The 22,194-nt window shown below is 43.4% G+C and overlaps 1 protein-coding gene across 1 annotated transcript; it reads left to right on the top strand.

Annotated features, from left to right (window-relative positions):
* The first annotated feature begins 6,136 nt into the window (after positions 1–6,136).
* On the top strand, positions 6,137–20,640 carry smpd1 (sphingomyelin phosphodiesterase 1). Its single transcript, XM_014129868.2, has 9 exons — positions 6,137–6,722; positions 9,433–9,551; positions 9,764–9,965; positions 13,989–14,269; positions 14,485–14,655; positions 15,384–15,555; positions 16,691–16,767; positions 19,605–19,750; positions 19,938–20,640. Exons 1-9 carry the CDS (start codon positions 6,504–6,506, stop codon positions 20,387–20,389), a joined length of 1,839 nt encoding a protein of 612 aa, XP_013985343.2. The 5' UTR covers positions 6,137–6,503; the 3' UTR covers positions 20,390–20,640.
* The last annotated feature ends 1,554 nt before the right edge of the window (positions 20,641–22,194 follow it).

Genomic DNA, 22,194 nt, shown 5'->3' with positions numbered 1-22,194 from the left:
TCCAGTTGTTTCTAGTCTCAACACTAGTCCAGTTGTCTATAATCTCTACACTAGTCCAGTTGTCTATAATCACTACACTAGTCCAGTTGTTTATAATCTCTACACTAGTCCAGTTGTTTTTAATCACTACACTAGTCCAGTTGTTTATAATCTCTACACTAGTCCAGTTGTTTATAATCACTACACTAGTCCAGTTGTTTATAATCACTACACTAGTCCAGTTGTCTATAATCACTACACTAGTCCAGTTGTTTCTAATCACTACACTAGTCCAGTTGTCTATAATCACTACACTAGTCCAGTTGTTTATAATCACTACACTAGTCCAGTTGTCTATAATCACTACACTAGTCCAGTTGTCTATAATCACTACACTAGTCCAGTTGTTTCTAATCACTACACTAGTCCAGTTGTTTATAATCACTACACTAGTCCAGTTGTTTATAATCACTACACTAGTCCAGTTGTCTATAATCACTACACTAGTCCAGTTGTTTATAATCACTACACTAGTCCAGTTGTCTATAATCACTACACTAGTCCAGTTGTTTCTAATCACTACACTAGTCCAGTTGTTTCTAATCACTACACTAGTCCAGTTGTTTATAATCACTACACTAGTCCAGTTGTCTATAATCACTACACTAGTCCAGTTGTTTATAATCACTACACTAGTCCAGTTGTTTATAATCACTACACTAGTCCAGTTGTTTCTAATCACTACACAAGTCCAGTTGTTTATAATCACTACACTAGTCCAGTTGTTTATAATCACTACACTAGTCCAGTTGTTTATCATCTCTACACTAGTCCAGTTGTTTATAATCACTACACTAGTCCAGTTGTTTATAATCACTACACTAGTCCAGTTGTTTATAATCACTACACTAGTCCAGTTGTCTATAATCACTACACTAGTCCAGTTGTTTATAATCACTACACTAGTCCAGTTGTTTATAATCACTACACTAGTCCAGTTGTTTCTAATCACTACACTAGTCCAGTTGTCTATAATCACTACACTAGTCTAGTTGTTTATAATCACTACACTAGTCCAGTTGTCTATAATCACTACACTAGTCCAGTTGTTTCTAATCACTACACTAGTCCAGTTGTTTATAATCACTACACTAGTCCAGTTGTTTATAATCACTACACTAGTCCAGTTGTTTATAATCTCTACACTAGTCCAGTTGTTTCTAATCACTACACTAGTCCAGTTGTCTATAATCACTACACTAGTCCAGTTGTTTATAATCACTACACTAGTCCAGTTGTTTATAATCACTACACTAGTCCAGTTGTCTATAATCACTACACTAGTCCAGTTGTTTATAATCACTACACTAGTCCAGTTGTTTATAATCACTACACTAGTCCAGTTGTTTATAATCACTACACTAGTCCAGTTGTTTATAATCACTACACTAGTCCAGTTGTTTATAATCACTACACTAGTCCAGTTGTTTATAATCACTACACTAGTCCAGTTGTCTATAATCACTACACTAGTCCAGTTGTTTCTAGTCTCTACACTAGTCCAGTTGTTTATAATCACTACACTAGTCCAGTTGTCTATAATCTCTACACTAGTCCAGTTGTTTATAATCACTACACTAGTCCAGTTGTCTATAATCACTATACTAGTCCAGTTGTTTATAGTCTCTACACTAGTCCAGTTGTCTATAATCACTACACTAGTCCAGTTGTCTATAATCACTACACTAGTCCAGTTGTTTATAATCACTACACTAGTCCAGTTGTTTATAATCACTACACTAGTCCAGTTGTTTATAATCACTACACTAGTCCAGTTGTTTATAATCACTACACTAGTCCAGTTGTTTATAATCACTACACTAGTCCAGTTGTCTATAATCACTACACTAGTCCAGTTGTTTCTAATCACTACACTAGTCCAGTTGTTTATAATCACTACACTAGTCCAGTTGTTTCTAATCACTACACTAGTCCAGTTGTTTATAATCACTACACTAGTCCAGTTGTTTATAATCACTACACTAGTCCAGTTGTCTATAATCACTACACTAGTCCAGTTGTTTATAATCACTACACTAGTCCAGTTGTCTATAATCACTACACTAGTCCAGTTGTTTATAATCACTACACTAGTCCAGTTGTTTATAATCACTACACTAGTCCAGTTGTTTATAATCACTACACTAGTCCAGTTGTCTATAATCACTACACTAGTCCAGTTGTTTATAATCACTACACTAGTCCAGTTGTTTATAATCACTACACTAGTCCAGTTGTTTATAATCACTACACAAGTCCAGTTGTTTATAATCACTACACAAGTCCAGTTGTTTATAATCACTACACTAGTCCAGTTGTTTAAAATCACTACACTAGTCCAGTTGTTTATAATCACTACACTAGTCCAGTTGTTTATAATCACTACACTAGTCCAGTTGTCTATAATCACTACACTAGTCCAGTTGTTTCTAATCACTACACTAGTCCAGTTGTTTATAATCACTACACTAGTCCAGTTGTTTATAATCACTACACTAGTCCAGTTGTCTATAATCACTACACTAGTCCAGTTGTTTATAATCACTACACTAGTCCAGTTGTCTATAATCACTACACTAGTCCAGTTGTTTATAATCACTACACTAGTCCAGTTGTTTATAATCACTACACTAGTCCAGTTGTTTATAATCACTACACTAGTCCAGTTGTTTATAATCACTACACTAGTCCAGTTGTTTATAATCACTACACTAGTCCAGTTGTTTATAATCACTACACTAGTCCAGTTGTCTATAATCACTACACTTGTCCAGTTGTTTCTAATCACTACACTAGTCCAGTTGTTTATAATCACTACACTAGTCCAGTTGTCTATAATCACTACACTAGTCCAGTTGTTTCTAATCACTACACTAGTCCAGTTGTTTCTAATCACTACACTAGTCCAGTTGTTTCTAATCACTACACTAGTCCAGTTGTTTCTAATCACTACACTAGTCCAGTTGTTTCTAATCACTACACTAGTCCAGTTGTTTATAATCACTACACTAGTCCAGTTGTTTATAATCACTACACTAGTCCAGTTGTTTATAATCACTACACTAGTCCAGTTGTTTATAATCACTACACTAGTCCAGTTGTTTATAATCACTACACTAGTCCAGTTGTTTCTAATCACTACACTAGTCCAGTTGTTTATAATCACTACACTAGTCCAGTTGTTTATAATCACTACACTAGTCCAGTTGTTTCTAATCACTACACTAGTCCAGTTGTTTCTAATCACTACACTAGTCCAGTTGTTTAAAATCACTACACTAGTCCAGTTGTTTATAATCACTACACTAGTCCAGTTGTCTATAATCACTACACTAGTCCAGTTGTTTCTAATCACTACACTAGTCCAGTTGTTTCTAATCACTACACTAGTCCAGTTGTTTATAATCACTACACTAGTCCAGTTGTCTATAATCACTACACTAGTCCAGTTGTTTATAATCACTACACTAGTCCAGTTGTCTATAATCACTACACTAGTCCAGTTGTTTATAATCACTACACTAGTCCAGTTGTCTATAATCACTACACTAGTCCAGTTGTTTATAATCACTACACTAGTCCAGTTGTTTATAATCACTACACTAGTCCAGTTGTTTATAATCACTACACTAGTCCAGTTGTTTATAATCACTACACTAGTCCAGTTGTTTATAATCACTACACTAGTCCAGTTGTTTATAATCACTACACTAGTCCAGTTGTTTATAATCACTACACTAGTCCAGTTGTTTATAATCACTACACTAGTCCAGTTGTCTATAATCACTACACTAGTCCAGTTGTTTCTAATCACTACACTAGTCCAGTTGTCTATAATCACTACACTAGTCCAGTTGTTTATAATCACTACACTAGTCCAGTTGTTTCTAATCACTACACTAGTCCAGTTGTCTATAATCACTACACTAGTCCAGTTGTTTATAATCACTACACTAGTCCAGTTGTCTATAATCACTACACTAGTCCAGTTGTTTCTAATCACTACACTAGTCCAGTTGTTTCTAATCACTACACTAGTCCAGTTGTTTATAATCACTACACTAGTCCAGTTGTTTATAATCTCTACACTAGTCCAGTTGTTTCTAATCACTACACTAGTCCAGTTGTCTATAATCACTACACTAGTCCAGTTGTTTATAATCACTACACTAGTCCAGTTGTTTATAATCACTACACTAGTCCAGTTGTCTATAATCACTACACTAGTCCAGTTGTTTATAATCACTAGTTATACAGATCAGTGGGTTAGTTATACAGATCAGTGGGTTAGTTATACAGATCAGTGGGTTAGTTATACAGATCAGTGGGTTAGTGATACAGATCAGTGGGTTAGTTATACAGATCAGTGGGTTAGTGATACAGATCAGTGGGTTAGTGATACAGATCAGTGGGTTAGTGATACAGATCAGTGGGTTAGTTATACAGATCAGTGGGTTAGTTATACAGATCAGTGGGTTAGTGATACAGATCAGTGGGTTAGTGATACAGATCAGTGGGTTAGTGATACAGATCAGTGGGTTAGTGCAACAGATCAGTGGGTTAGTGATACAGATCAGTGGGTTAGTGATACAGATCAGTGGGTTAGTGATACAGATCAGTGGGTTAGTGATACAGATCAGTGGGTTAGTGAAACAGATCAGTGGGTTAGTGATACAGATCAGTGGGTTAGTGATACAGATCAGTAATAATGAACTTAAATAGAGGTATTTGTGTTGTTTATTATGACATTAACAATGCTATATCGCGTCTAACTACCTCATCTCCATACTGTATTCATTTATTTATCTTGCTCCTTTGCACCCCAGTATCTCTACTTCCACATTCATCTTCTGCACATCTATCACTCCAGTGTTTAATTTCTAAATTGTAATTATTTCGCCACTTTTGGCCTATTTATTGCCTTACCTCCCTTATTTTACCTAATTTGCACACACTGTATATAGATTTTTTCTATTGTGTTATTGACTGTATGTTTTGTTTATTCCATTTGTAACTCTGTGTTGTTGTTTGTGTCGCACTGCTTTGCTTTATCTTGGCCAGGTCACAGTTGTAAATGAGAACTTGTTCTCAACTGGACTACCTGGTTAAATAAAGGACTTGTTCTCAACTGGCCTACTGTCTAACTGGCCTACCTGGTTAAATAAGATGTGGCCTACCTGGTTAAATAAAGGACTTGTTCTCAACTGGCCTACCTGGTTAAATAAAAGTGAAATAAAATGAATTTTTAAAATATCAGTCTTCAGTCTTTGGCAGGTGGTTGACTGGATATACATCCCAAAGGGCACCCTATTCCCTAGTGCACTATATATACAGAATAGGGTTCAATTTGGAACACAACCCAAGACAAACAAAAGTAAAAGAACAAAATGGCGTTTTTTGGAATCATGCTTATCTGTAGCCTGTGACCCTCAATGTCTGTGTTTCTGACGAGGAGATTAGATGAAAAAGTACACGCTGCGTATTGGAAATGCTAAATTGATCAGGTTAGAAGAAGAAGAAAACAATGTAATAGTTTTCTTATTGATGGAAAAGTAGACTTTACTAACCATTCCCATGTCACACATATCATAACATATCACACCAGGACCATAAAGGAAAGAAGACTTCAGGCTTTATTGTGTTTTAATCTTTTTTTATATTTAAGGTATGTAATGTTGACGTTAAAAATCCAACGATGAACATAACTATTCAATGACTGATCAGTAGTAATTAACCAATTGAATGGCTCCAATCTGAACCAGAGAACCCATATATATATATATATATTCTATATTCTATATATTCTATATTCTATATATATTCTATATATTCTACTGTATTATTGACTGTACGTTTGTTTATGTGTAACTCTGTGTTGTTGTATGTGTCGAACTGCTTTGCTTCATCTTGGCCAGGTCGCAATTGTAAATGAGAACTTGTTCTCAACTTGCCTACCTGGTTAAATAAAGGTTAAATAAATACATAAATATATATATATATGACAGTGTAAACCGGTTCTGTCACGTGATCAGTCAGCTGATCCCGGTACTGCCTCATAAAGTCAAGGCAGTTATCGTTCATTCCTTCGTTTCTTTCTTGTTCAGCAGTTTTGGGGTGTTAGACCGAAGGTTTCTCTCTCTCTCTCTCTCTCTCGGTTCAACAGCACTCGAGTTTGTCACAGATCGCTGATATTTGTTGCTGCGCTGTGGACTTTTCTAAAGAAGGAAAGAAAGCTGTCATCACAGCGCTTCCTGGTTTCTATTTTATTCCGTCAGTGTCGCAACCAGACGCAACACAACAGCTGCGACCTTGGTTATTGTGTGATCGCTGTTCTAGATAAATAAGCAACTACAGGTTTTAGAAACAGGTCATTTGGATCGTTATTTTTGTAGTTTACTTATTTTTCAAATATTGTACTGAAACATTGTTTTTGAATCCGTTTCGGCGAGCTGTTGACCAGAACAATGCGGTTCGCACCAATCCCCTGCGCCGTGGGGTTGCTGTGTTGTGTTCTGCTGTTGGGCACGGTACCGTTGGGGACCTCGTTCCCCGTTCAGGACGAGGGGAAACCGGGCATAACGTTTCTGGAAGAGGTCGGGCGTCTCCGGGTCGGGTTCAACTGGCGGAACCTGACCTGTCCGGTGTGCAAAGTCCTCTTCACCATACTGGATATCGCTCTGCTGGTAAGATGGGACCCTATTCACTATATATAGGGCAGTATTTTTGACATACGGAGTCTAATGGGACCTGGTACCCTATTCCCTATATATAGTGCACTACTTTAGACCAGAGCCCTATGGCACCCTATTCCCTATATAGTGCACTACTTTAGACAAGAGTCCTATGGCACCCTATTCCCTACATAGTGCACTACTTTAGACCAGAGCCCTATGGGCCCTTGCACCCTATTCTCTCAGGGCAACCGGAGGGCTCTTGAACTAACAACCTGCACTAACACGATTAGTACACTGTAAACGCCTGGAGCGATGGGTGCATGTAGGGCAGGGAGAAGGACAGCTTGTCGGTACTGACACACGTAGGGCAGGGAGAAGGACAGCTTGTCGGTACTGACACACGCAGGGCAGGGAGAAGGACAGCTTGTCGGTACTGACACACGCAGGGCAGGGAGAAGGACAGCTTGTCGGTACTGACACACGCAGGGCAGGGAGAAGGACAGCTTGTCGGTACTGACACACGCAGGGCAGGGAGAAGGACAGCTTGTCGGTACTGACACACGCAGGGCAGGGAGAAGGACAGCTTGTCGGTACTGACACACGCAGGGCAGGGGGAAGGACAGCTTGTCGGTACTGACACACGCAGGGCAGGGGGAAGGACAGCTTGTCGGTACTGACACACGCAGGGCAGGGAGAAGGACAGCTTGTCGGTACTGACACACGCAGGGCAGGGAGAAGGACAGCTTGTCGGTACTGACACACGCAGGGCAGGGAGAAGGACAGCTTGTCGGTACTGACACGCGCAGGGCAGGGAGAAGGACAGCTTGTCGGTACTGACACACGCAGGGCAGGGGGGAAGGACAGCTTGTCGGTACTGACACACGCAGGGCAGGGAGAAGGACAGCTTGTCGGTATTGACACACGCAGGGCAGGGGGGAAGGACAGCTTGTCGGTACTGACACACGCAGGGCAGGGAGAAGGACAGCTTGTCGGTACTGACACACGCAGGGCAGGGGGAAGGACAGCTTGTCGGTACTGACACACGTAGGGCAGGGAGAAGGACAGCTTGTCGGTACTGACACACGCAGGGCAGGGAGAAGGACAGCTTGTCGGTATTAACACGTGGGGAAGTACAAAACAATTGTCTGAAACCTGTAGGATTGGGGGGGAATTCAACACTTTCCCTGTGAGTTCCAGACCAGTGCTGTTTTTCTGTTCTACCTGATCATCAACTTCACCCTCCTGCAGGTGGTCCCTGATCAAAAAGGGAAGGAAAACCATCTGCACAACTGACCTTCTCAGGGAGTTCAAACAAAGCAGGGTGCCAGGGAAGTTGTCTCAAAACTGAGTCATGGTTTTATGAAGGCATCACATTCCAGAAGTCACAAGGGTCTTGGCAATTACGGCCGATCATGTGACTTAGTGCAGCCGATCATGTGACTTAGTGCAGCACCTAGCCTTGACCCGGTTCTGTGAACCAGACGGTTTATCTATGTGACCTTGAGTTGGCAGAGCTTTATCAAAGTAGCAATGCCAATGGGCAAGCAATAATTGGCCTACCAAGCTAAAAGACAGTAACTAACAAATTTAACAAATCCTAACATTTTTTTTTTTATACCAGAGCCCTATGGCACCCTATTCCCTATGTAGTGCACTACTTTAGACCAGAGCCCTATGGCACCCTATTCCCTATATAGTGCACTACTTTAGACCAGGGCCTTATGGCCCATAGGGAATCGGGGGGGGGGGGCATTTGGGACATGGAAGTTCCATGATACTTCATTCTAGTAGCAAGCACTCCAGGCCTATTCATCTGTCTGTCAGCTAAGATAGCTGTCCCACTGTAGCTCAGTGGGTAGAGCATGGGGCTTGCAACGCCAGGGTTGTGGGTTCGATTCCCACGGAGGACCAGTCTGCTAAACGACTAAAATGTAAATGTAGCTGAAATGCAGAGCAACCAAAGTCACACTTATTATTATTTAATTATTTATTTTTTAAACGAGGGTATAAGGCGTTCTCTTGTCTGAAGACAAACTGAAAGTAACACAGATTAGAGGCCTGGCTTGAAGACGGCTCTGTGGTTAGGCCTGGTGACGAGTGAACGTCATCTGAGGCGAACACTGTGCTTTTGGTTGATACTGCAGATAGTCATATCTCAATGTCATGCTTCATCCCCATAACAACCAAGAAGGGTTGTGATAGGGTAACATTTCCGGTCTGCTTAGACCGCCAAAGAGATGGCAGCTGGGTCTGGTCTGTTTAGACGCCTGGACTTCTATATCTCGTATCTGAGGAAATTGGTGGTTCTCTCCTCTCCCATGTAAAGTGATGAGCGCAGGCTGTGGGACAGGCCTGTATTAGTCTAACCTCTCTCCTCTCCCATGTACAGTGATGAGATGAGCAGGTTGTGGGACAGGCCTGTATTAGTCTAACCTCTCTCCTCTCCCATGTACAGTGATGAGTGCGGGCTGTGGGACAGGCCTGTATTAGTCTAACCTCTCTCCTCTCCCATGTACAGTGATGAGCGGGCTGTGGGACAGGCCTGTATTAGTCTAACCTCTCTCCTCTCCCATGTACAGTGATGAGCGGGCTGTGGGACAGGCCTGTATTAGTCTAACCTCTCTCCTCTCCCATGTACAGTGATGAGCGGGCTGTGGGAGAAGTCTGTACTAGTCTGTGTAACCTCTCTCCTCCCCTCACTACTTCCTGTCCCATGTAGAGTGATGTTAACGAGGAGCGTGTTGCGCGGGCCGTGGGTGAGGCCTGTATCCGTCTCCACCTGGCTGAAGAGCGGGTCTGTCGTCAAATCACGGAGCTGTTCAGAGATGACTTCATCAGGTAGGCTTGGGATTGGTCCTGACGTCGTCCTCTTTTCATGAATAAATCGTGTTTCCTGATGTGCTATCATAAGTCTGCTGCAGTGCATGGTGGGAGAGTGAAGAGATGCTGTCCTCTGCATCTCTTCAAAGGGGTGACGTGCTCGCTGCGCCTGGACCACATGCCTTTGTTTCCATGGAGATGGGTACATGTCCTTCCTTCCTGTTTTTCAGGGCCTTGCAGCAGTCTCTGTTGTGGCCGTCGGAGGCCTGTGCGCTGCTGGTTGGGAGGTCATGCGGACGCTTCGATATCTATGCACCCTGGAACGTCACCCTACCCCGGATCCCCAAACCCCCAGTCACCCCGCCCACACCCCCCAAGCCTGGAGCACCACAGAGCAGAGTCCTCTTCCTCACAGACATACACTGGGATCAGGTTAGTCAAATGTGGTAGGGCAGTTTTTCAGACCTCTCCTCGGGAGGGAAAGACGTTTCACTGTGGTTGTAGTCCTGATCTCGCTCGTCTAATTCATTAATATGTTGACCAGTTCTCTGTCGGGTGTTGCTCTGGAGTAGTGGGCGTCTCCTCGCCTCGGCGTCTCCTCGCCTCGGCGTCTCTCCTCGCGTCTCCCTCGCGTCAGTCCTTTGATAAAGTAGTAGCTATATAACATGTGCAGAAAAGACAGGAATGCCCGTTGGGGGGGACGACGGGATGCTCCTATATGATCAGAGCCAAATTTCTGTGAAACTTATGTTAAGTGTTACGGTTACAAGTAGAGTGTGCGGCTCTCCCTTATTTTCTAGTTTTCTACTCCGCTAGCCAGCACCTCGCCTTAATAGATGTGCGTTTATTTTTCTTCCAGACGGTTACAAGTTCACCTGCCTCATATAAAGCTTTTCTTTATTTTAGGGTGCTGCTATAGGCCACCAAATGTTAAGTCAGTATTTGGAGAATGTTTGCAATGCTTGATAGTGTATGATAAGAGTTTTTTTTTTTTTCTGGGTGACCTGAACATTGACCTGTTAGTAAACTAGTTGTCCTAATGAAGAGGAAACTTCTGTGACTAATGCTTGCAATATGACCCAGGTTATCACTCAACCAACTCAAGTGTGTACCAATGATGTTGGGCACTGGACATCACTTGTATTGATTATATCTTCACTAATGCGCCAGAGCTTTGTTCCAAATGTAACAGTATAGCTTCCGTCCCTCTCCTCAACCTGGGCTTGAACCAGGGACCCTCTGCGCACATCAACAACTGACACCCCACGAAGCATCGTTACCCATCGCTCCACAAAAGCTGTGGCCCTTGCAGAGCAAAGGGGAACAACAACTACTTCACGTCTCAGAGCGAGGGACGTCACCCGATTTGAAACGCTATTAGCGCGCACCACCGCTAACTAGCTAGTCATGTCACATCGGTTACACTCACCGCTAACTAGCTAGCCATTTCACATCGGTTACACTCACCGCTAACTAGCTAGCCATTTCACATCGGTTACACTCACCGCTAACTAGCTAGCCATTTCACATCGGTTACACTCACCGCTAACTAGCTAGCCATTTCACATCGGTTACACTCACCGCAAAGATTTTACGCTAACTAGCTAGCCATTTCACATCGGTTACACTCACCGCTAACTAGCTAGCCATTTCACATCGGTTACACTCACCGCTAACTAGCTAGCCATTTCACATCGGTTACACTCACCGCTAACTAGCTAGCCATTTCACATCGGTTACACTCAACGCTAACTAGCTAGCCATTTCACATCGGTTACACTAAGTATTATCAGTTCCCATTGGCTGTAGTGACCATAATTGTGGCAATAAAAAAAAAAAAAAAGCAAATGTTTGAGCCTAAAGTAATTCATAAGAGATCATACAAAATGTTTTCTCAGGACTCTGTTTTAACATGAAGGGGGAAAAAAACAAGTGTGTATAATGAGTAGAATCCAGATTCACCACTGGAAGCATTTGTAAAAGGATTCATGTCTGTTGTTGACTAGCATGCCACATACTGGTTTAGAAGTGAACTGTACGAGCCCTCTTGATTCACGATGAATTCAAAACTGTTACGGTTCAAAGAAATTACGCAAAAAGAGGTGGCAAACAAGTCGGGCTGCTCAGCTGATTGGTTGACATACTATACGTTGAGATATTGTGACTAAACTCACCCCCCCAAAAAATTAAGAAATTATTTTACCAAGATGAATGACATAAAACCCAGTGGGGGAGGGGATACCTTAAATGATATCATGGGCAGAAAGATTAATTAATCTGTCGTTCATTGAAGTTGATCATTTTTAATAAACTTTCAACCTTGCCAATCATTTCAATAACTTTAACTAAACGTTGATCAACTTCGTGAAAAATGTCAACGATGAACTACGGTTGAGTGGTATTGAGATGATCATCTCTCATCCTAGGATTTACAGTTAGTTACCTGTTTAGTCCACAAGGGGGCGCAAAAAAAATTTCCCAAAAGCCCATGGGGGTGTCATGTTAGCAGAATACTAAAAAAATTAGCACAAGGCTGTTAGCTAAATATGCTAACGAGTACAAACAAAAATAAACTAATTGCAAAGACGGGCAATCCAGCTCATAAAGTTATGATATTGTGTGTAGGTGCTATCGAATGTAATTTTAGACATTTCACAAGCGAACGTGAAATTGTGCAAATGAACCATTTTTTTTTTTACACATGCTTGTCTAAAGGAAGAACAGTACTGGCTCTGGAGCAGCATGTGTACACACTGTTTGGAGTCACTATGGCTACGGGCTGCCTGCTGAGAGAGAGAGATGCCCCGTCACCTTATATTCAGCCACTTAGTTAACTAACTTAGCAAGTTAAACTTGGGAGTCGTGCAGGGGGAGGGGGAAAACGCGTAAGAAATATCTTGCTGTGTTTTGTAAACGCAGATCTAAAATGCTTATTGTAATTTCTGCTCGGTTATGTATCCTGGACAATAATATAAACGGAACAATTTTCAAAGATTTTAAATGAGTTCATATTCATGTAAGGAAATCAGTCAATTGAAATAAATTAGGCCCAAATCTAAGGATTTCACCTGACCTAGGAATACAGATATTCATCTGTTGGTCACAGATACCTTTAAAAAAAAAAGTAGGGGTATGGATTAGAAACTGCTCACCTGAGCGCAGTAGCCTGAGACTTCAGCGCAGCTCCTCCGAAATATCCGCCCACGAGGTTCACTACACAACTTTGTCTAGAGCAGTGGTCACCAACCGGTCGATCTCCAAGGCATTCCTAGTCATTCCTAGTCTTTCCTAGTCTATCTCCAAACAAATAAAACTAAATCCTTGTTCCTACTTTTTTTTTCATCTCGTGTTGTTTGCGGGTAGATGCACCCGATTCGGCTGCCCTGCGCGCCGGGTAGTAGGCCAACTGGTTTCCATTTTGAACCATTTCATGTGTCTGAAGGTACAAACTCTTTCGGCGGGCCCGGAGAACAAATCAAGTCCGCTGTAGGCTTCCGCAGGTCAGTCGGCTGGCTCAGTTGACCGTGTCTGCAGTAATGTAGCAGGTGTAACAGTATTAGCTTCCGTCCCTCTCCTCGCCCCTACCTGGGCTCGAACCCTCTGCACACATCAACAACTGCCTCCCCACGAAGCATCGTTACCCACCGCTCCACAACTATTTAAATGTATGCTCACTCAACTGAGCATCACAACTAAAACAACAGATCTATTACCGCTGTGATTATATAGTCTACCTGACTTGCCTAGTTAAATAAAGGTTAAACATTTTTTATAATTACTGGCTCAACTGGTCTGCGGAACAGAACAGGAAGCCTCATAATGCGACCAGTGAAATGAACAGTCTTTATTTCCTAAGGTATTTCTTAAGGTATTGCACAAGTTGACTGCAGGTATTTACTTCAGTAGTTTCAATGGTATTTAAAAAAAACATTCCGTGGCTATTTCCACCCAAGTGTATATACTCTTTTTATTTTGTTACTAATGATTTGCCGCTGGTCTTACAAGAAGCTAGGATGACTGACTGCTGATGATTCCACACTCTGTCAGCACCCAAAGCCAGTGAACTCACTGATATTCTCAATGAAGGGGTTAACACTCATTCTGATAATCCATAATCAGAATGGGTGATTTTTCTCTCCAGGCATGGTGGGTTCTACACAGTAGAGGTCCAGCCAGGACACCTGCTCGTCCAAATACATTTTAATAATAAACTGGTCCTGAAAATGCATCTAAAAGCATTGTGTTTGGGGGGGGGGGGGGAGATGCCTTTAGACCACCTGTAAATTTAGCTTCACCTCCAACTAACGCAAAAAAACCAGCTTCATTCATTGTGGCGATCTCATTATTCCTGTTCTGTAATATGTCATGTTTCGTGTGGACCCCAGGAAGAGTAGCTACTGCTTTCACAACATAAAATACAACACTAATGTCTGTCCTGGTGTGATTTGTAAACAGGAGTATGCAGTGGGCAGCTCTGCTGATTGTAAAGACCCGTTGTGTTGTCGTAATGAGTCTGGATCTCCCAGCTGGCGTCAGAGAGCGGCTGGGTTCTGGGGCTCCTACAGTAAATGCGACTTGCCCCTGAGAACCGTGAAGAACATGCTGGAGAACGCAGCAAGAACCGGACCATGGGACTGGGTCTACTGGACAGGAGATATACCTGCTCATAACATCTGGTCTCAAACCAGGAAGCAACAACTGTCTGAACTCACTGTTATCACCAGACTGATACACAGGTACACACTCTCTCACACTCTCTCACACTCTCTCACTCTCTCTCACACTCTCTCACTCTCTCTCACACTCTCTCACTCTCTCTCACTCTCTCTCACTCTCTCTCACACTCTCTTCTCCACCTCACTCACTCTCTTCTCCACCTCACTCTTTCTCTTCTCCACCTCTCTCTCACTCAGGTTGAATGGTAACTGACCACCTTATTTCATCTCCGTAGTCACCTAGGTAACTTGAAGGTGTACCCGGCGATCGGTAACCATGAGAGCACCCCGGTCAACAGTTTCCCCCCGCCGTTCGTCCGCGGCAACCGGTCGTCACGCTGGCTCTACGACACCATGGCCGAGGAGTGGGCGCCGTGGTTACCAGAACAGGCCCTGAAGACCCTTAGGTATGATCATGATTTAACGGGAGAATCTTCTAGTTCACCAAAAATATTTAGAACTAATGATCCTGCAGGGTTGGATAGAGTACGGTAGTAAGTTTCCCCCCCCCCGTCCATAGATGCTGATCTTTGGTCAGTTTAGCATTTCCGCTAGTAAAGCTGATCCCAGATTTGTACCTAGTGGAAAACTGATCCCAGATTGGGGACGGGACACTGGTTGCTACGATACAGATAGTCATCTGTAGTGGTGAGGTAGTTCTGCTGAGGCAGTGGTTGTAGTCCCCTGCTCAGACGTTGCATGGGTCAACCAATGGTTGTGTGCTACGTCAACGACTGCATTTGGGCACGAGATTCCACAAGCATTTGGGCACGAGATTTCGGTCCCGTGTGGCTCAGTTGGTAGAGCATGGTGTTTGCAACGCCAGGGTTGTGGGTTCGATTCCCACGGGGGCCCAGTACGGAGAAACATTTTTTATGAAATGTATGCATTCACTACTGTAAGTCGCTCTGGATAAGAGCGTCTGCTAAAATGACTCACATCTCACGATCCCTGGTTCAGCTGAACACAGTGTTCAGACCACTTCCTTTCCACATTTTGTATTGTTACAGCCTTATTCTAAAAATGAATTTCCCTCTTTCACACCCCTCTCTCTCACCAACCCTCTCTGACACCCCCCTCTCTTTCTCTCCCCCCTCTCTTTCTCTCTTTCTCTCCCCCCTCTCTTTCTCTCCAGGCATGGTGGGTTCTACACAGTCGAGGTCCAGCCAGGTCTTCGAGTGGCGTCTCTGAACATGAACTTCTGTGCCAAGGAAAACTATTGGCTGATGGTCAACTCTACTGACCCTGCTAACCAGCTCCAGTGGCTGATCCACATACTACAGGCCAGTGAGGAGAAGGGAGAGAGGGTGAGGAGAGAACCAGATCCACATACTACAGGCCAGTGAGGAGAAGGGAGAGAGGGTGAGGAGAGAACCAGATCCACATACTACAGGCCAGTGAGAAGGGAGAGAGGGTGAGGAGAGAACCAGATCCACATACTACAGGCCAGTGAGGAGAAGGGAGAGAGGGTGAGGAGAGAACCAGATCCACATACTACAGGCCAGTGAGGAGAAGGGAGAGAGGGTGAGGAGAGAGTGATTTATATAGAGAACCAGATCCACATACTACAGGCCAGTGAGGAGAAGGGAGAGAGGGTGAGGAGAGAACCAGATCCACATACTACAGGCCAGTGAGGAGAAAGGAGAGAACCAGATCCACATACTACAGGCCAGTGAGGAGAAGGGAGGAAGATCCACATACTACAGGCCAGTGAGGAGAAGGGAGAGAGGGTGAGGAGAGAACCAGCTCCACATACTACAGGCCAGTGAGGAGAGAACCAGATCCACATACTACAGGCCAGTGAGGAGAAGGGAGAGAGGGTGAGGAGAGAACCAGATCCACATACTACAGGCCAGTGAGGAGAAGTGAGAGCGGGTGAGGAGAGAACCAGATCCACATACTACAGGCCAGTGAGGAGAAGGGAGAGAGGGTGAGGAGAGAACCAGATCCACATACTACAGGCCAGTGAGGAGAAGGGAGAGAGGGTGAGGAGAGAACCAGCTCCACATACTACAGGCCAGTGAGGAGAGAACCAGATCCACATACTACAGGCCAGTGAGGAGAAGGGAGAGAGGGTGAGGAGAGAACCAGATCCACATACTACAGGCCAGTGAGGAGAAGGGAGAGAGGGTGAGGAGAGAGTGATAACCTGCTCCACTGTCTGGTCAATATACTGCATGCCAGTGAGGAGAAGGGAGAGAGGGTGAGGAGGAGGAGGAGAGAACTTCTGGCTAATGTTAAAGGTGGAAGTCTGCGGATGTTTTAGTAGAGGGTATGCTGAAGAAAATGACAGAGGGGGGTTGTGCTGAATTTGTGAGTTGTTATATGAATTTTTAAAGTATCGATTTTTTTTTGGGGGGGGGGGGTAATTTGCTTTGCTGGGTGTAATATAACCATTGTATCTGTCTCACTGTCCTTGTCCCTCCTGTCCATCTGTCTCAGGTCCACATCATCGGTCACATCCCCCCTGGTCTCTGTTTGAGCAGCTGGAGCTGGAACTATTACCACATCATCAACCGGTAGGAAGAGGTAGTCAGGGCTGCAAACTACTCACCTTTTGGTGAAATCCGCCATTTTGAATCCAAAAGAGGTGATCTGAGTGATTTCATGTAGATCCTGATGTTTGGGGAGGGGGCTGGGGGGGGGCTTTGGATCCCTATTGGCTGGCAGTGAATGAGTGATGTGCGTTTGGACCAATCCCGGCTGTATCCAAGGCTCAGCCGGTCGTTGACATGACAACAGAATGAAGAGAGAAGAGACTTGTCAGTTACAGCAGCGCGTCTCCCTGAACGCTAACGGAGAGGTAACGGAACGGTAACGGTAGGTGAACCGTCTTGACTACGGAGACCGGGGTGAGAAGGTTACAGCAGCCCGTCTCCCTGAACGGTAACGGAGAGGTTAACGGTAGGTGAGCCGTCTTGACTACGGAGACCGGGATGAAGCGTACTTCATGACCTGTAACCGAAAAACAACCTGCATTTGGAAAGTTTGAGGTGAGGGAGAAAGCGTTATGTTCAGTAATGTTTTGCCTCTAAAACATCCGGTGATTTTTTTTTTGTTGCAGAGAGCCACATTAATTTACAGAAATACTCATCATAAATGTTGATGAAAATACAAGTGTTATGCATGGAACTTTAGATAAACTTCTCCTTAATGTAACCGCTGTGTCAGATTTCAAAAAAGCTTTACCGAAAAAGCAATAATCTGAGTACGGCGCTCAGACACAAAAACAAGCCATACAATATATCCACCATGTTGGAGTCAACAGAAGTCAGAAATAGCATTATAAATATTCACTTACCTTTGATGATCTTCATCAGAATGCACTCCCAGGAATCCCAGGTCCACAAATGTTTTTGTTCGATAAAGTCCATATTTATGTCCAGATACCTCCTTTTTGTTCGCGCCTTCAGTTCACAAATCCAAATTCACGATGCGCAGGTCAGACAAACTCAAAACATTCCATTACAGTTCGTAGAAACATGTCAAACGATGTATAGAATCAATCTTTAGGATGTTTTTTTTTATCATAAATCCGCAATAAAGTTTCAACCGGAGAAATCCTTTGTCTTCAGAAATGCAATGGAACTGAGGTACCTCTCATGTGAGCGCGCATGGCTGAGCCTCATGCCATGCTGGCAGTGTTCTGACTCCAGTAGCTCTTATTCATCCTCACTTCACTGTAGAATCCTCAAACAAGGTTTTAAAGACTGTTGACATCTAGTGGAAGCCTTAGGAAGTGCAAAATGACCCCACAGACACTGTAGTTTGGATAGGCAATCACTTAAACTACAAACCACTTCCTGTTAGGATTTTTTTCTCAGGTTTTTGCCTGCCATATGAGTTCTGTTAAACTCACAGACATCATTCAAACAGTTTTAGAAACTTCAGTGTTTTCTATCCAAATCTACGAATAATATGCATATCTTAGTTTCTGGGCGTGAGTAGCAGGCAGTTTACTCTGGGCACGTCAGTCATCCAAGCTACTCAATACTGCCACCATCCATAAGAAGTTAAATCACCTGTTTGAAGTAGGCTGTGATTCGATGATAAATGAACAGGCACTGCCACGCAGGACAAGCTAGTTAACTACACATGGTTGATGATATTAACTAGTTTAACTAGTGATTATGTTAAGATAAAAAAAAATTATAAGGTAAGTTTAATGCTAGATAGCAACTTAGCAACTTACCTTGGCTCCTTGCAGCACTCGCGTAACAGGTGATCAGCCTGCCACGGTCTCCTCGTGGAGTGCAATGTAATCGGCGTCCAAAAATGCCGATTACCGATTGTTGTGAACTTGAAATCGGCCCTAATTAATCGGCCATGCCGGTCAATCTCTACTAGGCTACAAATAACATTGGATTGCTTTCTTTACACTTTTTTTAGCTGTGAGTTAGGTTAACATTAACCACTTTATTTGACACAGAGACTGAATATATATATATTATATTCTTTGTTTCATTAATTAAACCCTGTATTTCCCCCTAGCAGGGATTTGTTTTGCATGTTTCAGTGTTTCAAAAAAAAAAGTATTACCTTTTTGGACCCTCACCAGTCGGCATCACTGTCTACCTGTGTTCATGTAACAGTCTATCCTTGGTAGCCACTGCATGCAGAGGCACCACCATGGGTGGGCCTGGGAGGGCATAGCCCCACCTACTGGGGAGCCAATCAGAATTCGTTTTTTTTTCCCCACAAAAGGACTTTTATTACAGACAGAAATACTCCTCAGTTTCATCAGCTGGCCAGGTGGCTGGTCTCAGACCATCCTGCAGGTGAAGAAGCTGGATGTGGAGGTCCTGGGCTGATGTAGTTGTGAGGCCGGTTGGACGTATTGCAAAATTCTCTAAAATGACTTGAGGTGGTTTATGGTAGAGAAATTCTGGCAACAGCTCTGTTGGACATTCCTGTAGTCAGCATGCCAATTGCAATACTTGAGACATCTGTGGCGTTGTTGTGTGACAAAACTGCACATTTTAGAGTGGTCTTTTACATGTTGTGTTTTATATTTTTATAAATAATCCCAGACTGGTACCAAATAATCCCAGACTGGTACCAATCTGTCAGTTCATTTATTTTATACAGTCATGTGGACTCCAGACTACATTCAGTTCTCACACATCTTCTAAGGGACTTCTTCCATGTTTTCCAGAGCTAACACCTGATTTCAACTAACCAGCTAGCCCTTGACTAGATTAACCCGGTGAACTAGTTCAGGGCATCAACAAAATAGTGAAGTCTTTTCCTGAAGGGGGGGGGGAGAAGAGAGGTTTATGAACTAGTTCTTTCTGTGGTTCAGGATCAGATTTGGTTCTGCTGTGGGTGGTTTTAATGTGTTTCTGTCTGTGTCCAGGTATGAGGGTACAGTCACGGGTCAGTTCTTTGGCCACACTCACATGGATGAGTTCCAGATGTTTTATGACGAGGCGACGATGACTAGGGCTGTGGGCGTGGCCTTCATCGCTCCCTCCATCACCACCTATATCAACCTCAACCCAGGTACACACACACACACACCTCCACAGGTACACACACTTCACCCCTGCCCCACACTTGAATTTGTTGCCTCCCAATCAGAATGGATGGTCTCTTCTACTCTGTCAGAGGACAAGATCTGAAACTGGTGTAGGGTCATGTACTAGAGACGGAAAACAAATCATAGAGCTTCTCTAAATGTTGTTTTCAGGTTACCGGGTCTACCTGCTCGACGGTAACTACAAGGGCAGTTCTCGGTTTGTTCTGGACCACGAGACGTATATCTTAAACCTTACAGAGGCTAACCGACAGCCTGAAGGAGGAGGGGTCTCCTCCCTGTTCCCCAGCCCATCACAACACCCTATCTTCCACCCTGACCCAAACCCCAAATGGACCCTCCTCTACCGCGCTTCTGAAGCCTACGGCGTCTCCTCCCTGTTCCCGTCGGACTGGGACGGGCTGATCAGGACCTTCGTCCAGGACGACCGCGTGTTTCAGCGGTTCTGGTACCTCAGACATAAAGGTCACGTGTCAGAGCCCTGTATAGATGCCTGTAAGACAACAGTCGTCTGTTTCCTACGTTCAGGCAGATATGATGAGCTGGAGAAGTGTGACCAGTTGGAGTTTGGGGGAGATACAGCTGTTAGGAAAACACTGTGTTGAACTGGGATAGGGAGTTGGGGGAGGGGTGTTAGGGCAGGGGCGTTTTGGTTAACGTAGTTTGAATGTCGGCCATGTTGTCGTCAACTATTCAAGACATTGAATGCGACTCTGGATCTAAGTGAAACGTCATGGAACACTGGTTGACGGCCTGGTTCTTTTTGGTTCTGGGCCTCAACCTTGTTCTGTCCAATCAGTATCTGTGTTGTTAGAGTACATTTACTGCTAGTGAATGTCAAAAATAATGGGGGGGGAAGAAAAAAAAAAAATGTAGATGTTTCAAGTTTGTTTTTACAAAGACAGAACATTGTGTCATGTTGAGCCTCTTCATTGAGGAGTTGAGTCCTGAAGTGTTCATACTAAAAAGTCTCCCAAAGGGTTGCATTGATGGTGTTACTGCATTCACGGCATGACTGGCTGAGTCCGGGGGCATGACTGGCTGAGTCCGGGGGCATGACTGGCTGAGTCCGGGGGGCATGACTGGCTGAGTCCGGGGGGGCATGACTGGCTGAGTCCGGGGGGGGGGCATGACTGGGTGGAGAGCAGTGGCTGATGTTTGAAATCAACAGTCAGTATTTGTGTGAAGTTTTCCCCAGAATGAGATTGACTTCAGTTGTTGCCTGTCACATCCACATAAACCTAGTTGCTTAGCTAGTGACAACCAGTTTACATTGATAAATTGATTACTTAGATTGAGGTCAGGATTCAATCCATTGTTGGCTATGCACCATTTTTAAAGGTAATTTTCTGATTTGAGCAGAGTAATGCAGCGTTTTTAATGGTCAATGCGAAGACGGGAACATTGCATAACCGAGTGTGAGCAGAATCCTGGGTCTTAATTTTCTGAAAGCTGTTTTAAGATCCTTTAACACACCTTTGTGTCCTTTTGTATTGAACCATTTCAGCTCTGTATTTGTCTTCAGTGAGTTGTTTGCACATGTGAAATTAATAACTAGTGATTTTTCTTCAGTCTACACCAATACCTTCCACTTTCATTCAGCACTTTAATTTCTGGTGTGGATGGTCCTGTGTGTAACAACATGTCTGTAATTATTAAAAAAGATGAACATTTTGTGAATAAAGATGCATTTTGAGATTTACTTAATTTGTTGCTCTTATCTTTCTGACCCAGTGAGTGGAGGGCTCTCAACCGATGTGAATCGAGGTGCATTTAAAAAAAATATATATAAAATTAATGTATAATTGAAAAGGCGCAAAGCTAGTTCACCATTTGTTTTATTGATACAAATATTATGGTTAACGTTTCAGCCTTAAAATCTGAACTTGTGAGTGACATAGTGGCCAGTTCATATGCCTTGATACTAGGAGGTATGTGCCTAAAGGTCGGGACCGGAGAGAAACCGCTGTCCTGTGGAGTTCAAACAGTTACATGACCTACAGCACAGTCAAGCAAGGTAATGTTTCAGACTACCATAAAAGAGCAAGTCGCAAAGAAAACAAAATGTATGCATTCACTACTGTAAGTCGCTCTGGATAAGAGGATCTGCTAAAATGACAAAAAAAATGTTAAATGAAAACAGGAGCTGCTTCCACTATTCCAGCACCATTTCAACTTCTAATTACCTACACTTAGTCTAGACTGACATCTTTTAGATGTCAGTTTAATCAACATAAGATAAATATGGTATTGATTTATGTGTGTAAGAAAAAAAAAGTTGGCTCACTCTTGTAGAGAAAAGCCAATGCCATGTTGACAAGTCACTGTCATACAGTTCAAGCTTTTGAATTTTTTGTATTTGTCCTAGGCTACCTGGCTAAAATGCTTGCTCGCTAGCCTAACTTGAATG

The sequence above is a fragment of the Salmo salar genome, chromosome ssa11 (genome assembly GCF_905237065.1).
Source record: "Salmo salar chromosome ssa11, Ssal_v3.1, whole genome shotgun sequence".
Classification (NCBI taxonomy): domain Eukaryota; kingdom Metazoa; phylum Chordata; class Actinopteri; order Salmoniformes; family Salmonidae; genus Salmo; species Salmo salar.
The sequence above is the reverse complement of the archived record's forward strand: the minus strand, read 5'-3'. Positions and strand labels throughout refer to the sequence as shown.

What these genes read in the sequence shown, in the direction of transcription:
- smpd1 (XM_014129868.2), top strand. Translation starts at nt 6,504, where the DNA reads ATGCGGTTCGCACCAATCCCCTGCGCCGTGGGGTTGCTGTGTTGTGTT. An exon ending in ATCACCAGACTGATACACAG is followed by an intron (nt 14,270 to 14,484) that starts GTACACACTCTC and finishes TCATCTCCGTAG; the next exon opens with TCACCTAGGTAACTTGAAGG. An exon ending in CAGGCCCTGAAGACCCTTAG is followed by an intron (nt 14,656 to 15,383) that starts GTATGATCATGA and finishes CTTTCTCTCCAG; the next exon opens with GCATGGTGGGTTCTACACAG.